The 8,406-nt window shown below is 32.6% G+C and overlaps 1 protein-coding gene across 1 annotated transcript; it reads left to right on the forward strand.

Moving 5' to 3' along the window:
* Positions 1-2,345: 2,345 nt before the first annotated feature.
* Positions 2,346-6,161, forward strand: LOC132555624 (uncharacterized). Its single transcript, XM_060219970.1, has 2 exons — positions 2,346-2,360; positions 5,712-6,161. The coding sequence occupies exons 1-2, from the start codon at positions 2,346-2,348 to the stop codon at positions 6,159-6,161; spliced, it is 465 nt and encodes a 154-aa protein (XP_060075953.1).
* The last annotated feature ends 2,245 nt before the right edge of the window (positions 6,162-8,406 follow it).

Consider the following 8,406-nt stretch of genomic DNA (forward strand, 5'->3'; position numbering starts at 1 on the left):
GCACAATCAACCTTCATCAAATAAAACTAAAAGACAAAAAATATAAAAGTTATAACAAAGTCAACATCATGATCAGTACAGTATTAAAAATATATCATTCATAAATCATGAGCACCAAATGTATATTGCCTTCAAAGCGCAAGCTTTTTATCTTCAAAAACTTGAAAAAGTGTCATTGCGGTGGATGTGAAAATCCTGAAAAAGTGTCATATCGGCGGATGTGCGCGTAGGACGAACAGTCCAATTTTGTGACGTCTAATGAGGTAAAGTGATGTTATATATTAAGATTATCTTGCCACAACGACAAGGATTAAAGCAAAATTGATGTTCTGTTTGTAAGTTTTATTTGTTTATAAGTGCTGTTAGTTGATAATTCAAACCAAGCCCCCAGACTAGCTTCTTATCATGGCGCCAACTCGCACGTACAGTGTTCTGTACGCTTACGTCATGTCGAGAATTCTGTAAAATATATTGTTCAAAATTTATCAATAGTTCAACCACACTGTGCTTCTTTTTTGAAATATATAGTAATCGTATTGTTGTTGGATGCTTTTAAAATAGCGATTTGAAAAATCGCGGCATTATTTACGCAGAAGATTTCCACTAGAGGGCTCTAACTCTTTTCGATATTTCAGCCAATGAGAAGGCCAGGATCGGTAAATTTTGTCTGAAAGGCCGTCGCAATAGGCTATGCGTACTGAGTATGTTTAGCCTAAAAACAATTAATTTAATTCGCGTCTTTTGGAATAAATCAAATCCATGGACAAATATTTATGAATGAAATTCATATTGATACACGTTTAGATAGACATTATTTGTAATTGTCCTACTGTCATAACCTACAATGCTTAAAACAAACGAGAATGGTATATAAGCGTTAATAGGTGGATTCATTTTTGTCTGAAGAATATTTTAGAAATTACCAAAGTATGTATGTCTTTATGATAATAGCGCCCAACACCCACGAATCTAGAACAGAAAATTAACTTTCGGAATACGTTGGAGGTTACTTGTGTAGATATATGCAGTTGATATCAAGATTCCAGAACACGGTATATTTCATACGTTTGTGTTGAAGTTAGAATTTTACACATGTTACTCCTTCTGCATTAGAAATGGAAAAATAAGTTTTATATTACAATTAGCATATATTTACATCAAATGCAAAATAATAAGAATAAAATATTCCATTATATATAACACAGAAATGAGACACGGAATAGAAACCACTACCACTGTATTACCGGTAGTCTTACGGCGCAGTAATAACGCATTCGCCTTTCACCTAACCAACCAGGGTTCGAGTCCCCCATCAGACGTTAATGGGGCTACCTGCTCGAGCACGCTGGTTACCTCCCACAGTAAGAAACCTACTAACTTGTTTCGCAAGTTTTGTACAGCTTTATTATTAAATAAATATAATTAATTGTTTTAAAACTTTCCTGAAAAAAACTGGATCAAGCAAAATACACCTGCTTGAGAATGAGTTTCACGAAGGTGTTTTAAGCAATATTCTTTTCAAACGCAATAAGCAGATCTCCAGTCCTGTCCAAGCAGAAATAATACGTCCTTTACCATTCCCAATAACAATGGAAATTGCGTATGAAATGAAAAAAAAACTTAGCGATATTGTTTCATTCATTTTTATTTTTAATGACATTTTGTTTTATTAATAGTTCCGGAAGATCGTGTTGATCTAAATTTATAAAGACCAATCAATGATAAAGCCGCGCGACAAACCTACGGAGTCTCGTAAAGATACATGCACAATCCCTTTATTCCACAGCGGCTATTTAAACACGCAGTGATTAGTCAGTTTCTCCGAACGAAACGTGATTTATCTAATGAATATTTGGCGTATTTCAAAATGTAAATTAGACTATTTTTTTTCTTAGTAAACGAAGAGTTAAAAGGCTTTGAGAAATCGATCGACATATCGATTTTAAATTTCTTATTAACATCAATACCGTGGCGGTATCGTTCAGATGTGGCGTCAACAAGACATGCTTTCTTTATGTCGTAGAAGGTTATGTGGACTAAGAGCAACACACGAAAATACTATCAGAATTCTCAACGTAACAAATTCATTACCAGCGTGGCGTGTGATGGGCTGGGATGGATAAGGCTCGGTAAATGAGGAAACGAGATAGCAGCCAAATGTAGATAATCCCCTAATCCGCAAATCTCCAATGACAAGTGTCTTTTGTGGGAGGTTCAAAGAAAAAGATCCGTATATAATTCCAGAATTTCTTTACCAGTTTTGTAAATCATGAAAGTGAATTAGAACGACCAGTTGAAAGAAAAGTCACCACGAAAGACGAACGCAATTTTTGGGAAAGGAAAACATGGCCTTTATGAATGTAAGTACTTCTTTTCTTTAATGTAAACATTTAAAACATTTACACATGGTTTTATTGCTCTCTTATAAATTCATTTAATTGCATAAAAAGATAAAAGATGTCTTAAATACATGTATATTCCTTTAATTCTCTTAGTAAAGCACGGCTCACGAAAGTAGATGAACTATATTTTAACGAAACCTAGTCATTATGAAAGTTTTATACATATTTTCGTTAAACAAATATGCAATTTTTATGCAACATGATTAAGCTATAATCAAAATAAATCTGAATACACCTTAGATTTACTGTATTTTGTAAAACACATCTGTTTTATCTGACTTACACTCTGTCCGTACATCAAATTCTCTGACCTCGACACTAAACAACGTCACATTGCCTTAAAACATACATATGATTTATATAAAAATGAGGTTTTATTAAATTATTTGAGGATAATGGACATTTTCTTCAAGAAAGTAGGTGATTAAAACAACAAATTACTGGTCAGTTATGTACCTTTAAATTGATGCAAATTTCTCAAAAATAAAATTGTTTTTAAGCAATATGTATTTATTCGTTCGAGGGCTTTTGAAATAACCATGATATCGAAAGTAATATGAACGCATATTAAGTACATTTCAATTATTTCCACGTCGTTGATTTTACAATTAATAAACAAGCATAATACCGCTTTCATTTAAATGACACTTTAATCTTCCGCCGTTTGGCACGAGTTTAAAATTTATAACAATCATTAAATCTTTTATTCAAATTCAGTATTTGGCTCAATCTGTTCTAATTCTAAGTTTTTTTGAAAGGTGTTGATCATCTGTGTGTCTTTTGTAAATTTAATGAATATTGAAATTAAAACATGTATCTTACTCTTAAGGATGTATTCCTCTCATAAGGAAAAAAAATACAGTATTAAACTTTTTCGCTGCTGATGGTTTTTTGAAAGGTTTGATTTTAGAGAGTAGAAAAAAAATTATAATAATACCGAAATGTAAAAAAATAATGTGTTGCTACACTACTTTTTTCGGTACGTCAGAATATGTGTACCACATATTATTCTTATATTCTCTCCTGATATTCTCTGTTGTTTTTCGGTACGTCAGAATATGTGTACCACATATTATTCTTATATTCTCTCCTGATATTCTCTGTTGTTTTTCGGTACAAGCGTCAGAATATGTGTACCACATATTATTCTTATATTCTCTCCTGATATTATCTGTTGTTTTTCGGTACAAGCGTCAGAATATGTGTACCACATATTATTCTTATATTCTCTCCTGATATTATCTGTTGTTTTTCGGTACGTCAGAATATGTGTACCACATATTATTCTTATATTCTCTCCTGATATTCTCTGTTGTTTTCGTGACAATCTTATTTGAAATAGATCTTAGTGTTTCATAACACAGTAAGAGTATAATGATGTGAAAATGCTAAGTTTTTAATTGATTTAACGAACTTTAAGCTGCATAGCAACCAAAAAAATGAAAATGTTCCAAAATGACAAAAGTCCCTTATCTTACCGTCTTCTAGTACTAAACATTTTTATGACTTTAAGTTTTGATGGGAATAATCGAGGACACTTTTCATGATTGAAAAAGGGGTCCTGTGTTTTTTTCTGTAATTTTCACCTAAACAGCCAGTTTTGCCAAGATCAAGAAATCAGCTGAAACATTTATAACCGGCTCCTGAAAATCCGGCAAAGTGGTCAACAAGTCGAAATTCACGAATTTGAAGTGTATGATTTGTGGTGATAATCCATGACTTCAAGAGTTATACTCAAGAGAAGTTCCTTATCAACCAGAAAACGTTGAAATTGTTGACGTTATTGACCGAATCACGCCGCCAAAAATGTCGTCCACGAGCAAAATTACTTCCAAAACGTGATATACTTCGCCTGTTTCCTACTTATAAGTACAACTTATAGATGACAAAGTATGTAAAAAAGATAAAGGATATTATGTTTGAATTCATGTGATATTGAATCTTATTTCATGTCAAAACATCAGAGAAGTATATCCATAAAAAGTCGTGTGGTTTAATTTTTTTCCCTTAAAATGGTTTGTTGCCGAAAACACTTACCCTATCATAGCATTTGTGTTCACCTGCATTGGTGTAATTCCTGGTCCTTTTCATTCATGCTGTCTGATATTGATTCCGTTTCACGAAACTTATCTAATGGTGATATTTCTTTATAACGACATATTTGATCCATGCAAACGAATTATATAATTATGTTGACAATATAAAAATGACAAGGTTTACTGATTATGAATATATCACAGTACACTCACACTAGAAGTTCTGTAAGCATTACTTAACTTCATTTGAACTTTGAACGCGTCTTCACTAGTGATGGGTTTGTATAAACAGTGTGTCACGGATTTTATCATCAGAAGGTTAATGATTCTTATATACAATAGAAAATAATATTAATTTCGTTCTTATTCTACACCCATCTGATGAGTACGTGTTACCGTGGAATATGAAGATGCACGTGTACATTTTGTGCATGCTTGTCCTTATAGTTGTATACACCTATTGTATATTTGTAAATGCGTGTATCATATTTTCGTATATACATACATGTATATATATATATATATATATCACTATAAATACTATTAATAATGATCATTTGAAAATACATAACTGGACAAGTGAGTCGCTAGTTAAATACAACCCAGACAAAGCAGACTCTTTATTAATAAGCAGAAAAACTAACACAGATCCTATAACAATAAACAACATCACCGTACCCGCTATTAGTTCCCATAAACATTTAGAAGTTATCAGATGCTGGTACATGGAATACCCATGTTGATTATATATTGAAAAAAGTGTCAAAAAGACTAGCTTTATCAAGAAGTCTAAAATAACTATTGATAGAAATTCTCTTCAAGCAATGTTTCATATTTTTATGCCTACACTAGAATATTCTGATATTTTCTGGGATAATTTACCAAACTACTTGTGTCAAAATTTTGAAAATATCCGGATTGAAGCTACGAAAATTGCAACGAGTGTTACAAAATTGTCAAGTATTAGTTTTCACAATAACGAAGTCAGCTGGGAAAAATGATCATAAATCTTACAGTGTTTTAAGATATATCACAAGAAAACACTATTGCACTTGTCCAATTTAGTCCCGGAAAACTTATCCCATTTTCATAGACATTTCACAAGACACTCAAAAATAATGTACTTGCAATTAATTGTAGAACTCAGTTTTATAAAGATTCCTTTAAAATTTCAAAATACATCTAGTAATAAGATCTATATCTAGATTCATTTGGGAGCTTTTTAGTCAAATCTACTGCTAATGTTGTTTGCATTTTTTTTATGTTTTTGTAGGCTGAAATATCTCGTTGGCTGTGCACATGCGCAATAGTCATCACCATGTTCATGGCTTTGGGACAGTGCGAAGCAGGTATTCTCGGCAAATCAGACGAGTCAGAAATCAAATTTCGATCTACAGACATTGAAAACAGAGAGGGTGGATTTATGCAGGAATCAGATTTCAAACGAGGATTTTGGGACAAACGTGGGTATGGAGACAAAAGAGGATATGGTGACAAGCGTGAAAGTGATGCACCGGAAGCTGGATTCACCGGACTTGTTTCCTATTTTAGAAGAATACTTCCGCTTGTATTGGACACTTACGCAGAAAATGTTGCAATGACAAAAGGCAATAAAGTGCAACAACTTGAATATAAGCGAGGCTTCTGGGATAAGCGGGGGTATGGCGACAAACGATCTTGGCCTTTCAATCCCCGTTTCCATGACAGATTCGGAAAACATTAGTTTTGAAAAATATTGGCTGGTTGGAATTTCAAAACAAACAGATAATAAATGTGCTTGAAAATGGTAAACATTGTTTTTGTATCTAACATTTAATCTCCAATGTTGTGTTACAAGCATTTTCTCTCAAGTTGATGAAATATTGGCTATGTTGAAGCAAGGAAAAAAGTAAACTTTATCACATTATGAAAAATTATAGAATTGAAATAACAGATATGTTTTCTTAAATATCTGTCAACCGTTGAAAATATGGACAACTAACCAGAACCTATGTCATGATACAGTCAAATATGAAATAAAGAAATATAACTTGCTGATCCAACAATATGCGATAAAGTTTCGTATTCGTATTTCTCACATGAATCTTTTGCTGATGATACCACTATAATTCAAAACGTTGGGTTACAGTGTATTTTCTAGACTTTTCTGATGGCAATAAGAATACTTGACTGATACCAGAAATTTCATATGTCACTTAGATATCGAAATATCATTTTCATTGGGCATACATATCATTCATTCCTCGAAAAAGACAGGTAGAGCGAACATCTAGAGATTCAAGTCAAATCACATTGTAAAAACTGATTTTCCACATAACATCCCCATCTTGATAGCCCATTTGCGTCATGCCAGCCATGAATCTTACCGAAAGTCAACAATTAAGATGTCCAATAATTTAATTCCACAAAGTAAAACATTTGTATTGTTCATAATTATATTTTTTGCTGAAATGTTGTTTGATAAAGTACAACAAAATGAGGAACTAATTTTTACAAAACTGTTACCAAGTTTTTAAATTCTAAGATTTAATTGTCTATTTTGATCAGTTATTTGATACTGCAGCATGCAATCATTTTTATCTCGCAACTGATTTGACCCAAACTTTTCAATATAAGGGAAATAATTCGTGTTTGCTTGAAACAAAATTCACATAATTCATCACAAAGGTGTTTGAAATCATAAGTCCTGAATCATGTCTGATAGTCATTGATTATATGAATTTCAAAATCCCGAAGGTAGACCAGATAGTGCAGTGTAACAGAATACATTTAGGTCAATGTTAAAAAACCCTACCTGTCTTGACAGGTAGGACTGAGGTGCATACTTCAATCGATTTTTGTTGAAGAAAGAAGTTAATTTAATTGTACAGAAGCAATTTACCACTATCGATATACATTTATATATTGGTTTCCTATCACCTTCACGACGACAATTCACTTTAACGAGGTATCTCCACTACAACAAGCAGTTAAAGTTCACAGTTAGAATTTATTCATTATTCTGCAAATAATGTATCTGATACTGAAATTTGAGCTATTCTTCTGCGTGTCTCTTGCCTTTTGGAATGGGTTTTTTTTGGTGGCAAGTTCAGCCTTTTTCACGTATACACATGTACCTGACGTTCATAAAATTGATAAGAAATACAGAAATGACAAAATGTATTGTATTGGGTCTGTTACACCTCCCCATTTAGAATGGGACTTTGCGTTCAATCACTTCTGGTTTTTCTCAGTCGCCTCTTAGGCTTCAACATATTTAGGTCTTTCTTAACACTGGGGAATCCTAAATGGACGAAACATTCCACAAAACAGTCAAACATATGCCGAATTCTATAAAACTATGATATAACGCATTCTTGTCCACAAAACATTTTTACCACGAGGTCTGGATGAGAAATAAATGTCAGAAAAAGTACAGCAGGGTGATATACTGGAAACAGGTGATTCAGAAAAATAAATAAATAAATAAAAAAACAAATTGTCGATCGCAGATTCCAAGAACAGTACATAGAAATTTTTATGTAAGACTACATTTCAAGCTTTCGGTTGAGAATAGTCCTTATGTTATTTACAGCTGTCATGGACCACATTGTAGTTAACTCAATCCGTTTCTCAATAACATTTAAATGAGGATACTGAGATACAGTTACAACTCTGCATAATGGCAAGAACATGTGTTATCTGGGATAATTGTCTGTACCCTGGATTGTTGATATGTAATTTCTCGACCATGAATGAATATCGTTTGTTCTTTCACCAAAATTTCCTATAAGTAGCGATCTATGTGAACATTTATGATGATAATTGTATCTTTCACGTATACCGATCTGTTTATATATACGGATGAAAGACAGGACGCATTATCCTTGAAATAAAAAAAAGCAAATAAATACTTTTATATGTTTTTTAATAGTCCTGCACATTTTGTGATCAAATAAAATATGTGCTTCTTTTTAGATTTTATATAT

Source organism: Ylistrum balloti, unplaced genomic scaffold (genome assembly GCF_031769215.1).
Source record: "Ylistrum balloti isolate Yb309-2 unplaced genomic scaffold, AGI_CSIRO_Ybal_v1 Utg370508, whole genome shotgun sequence".
Lineage (NCBI taxonomy): Eukaryota > Metazoa > Mollusca > Bivalvia > Pectinida > Pectinidae > Ylistrum > Ylistrum balloti.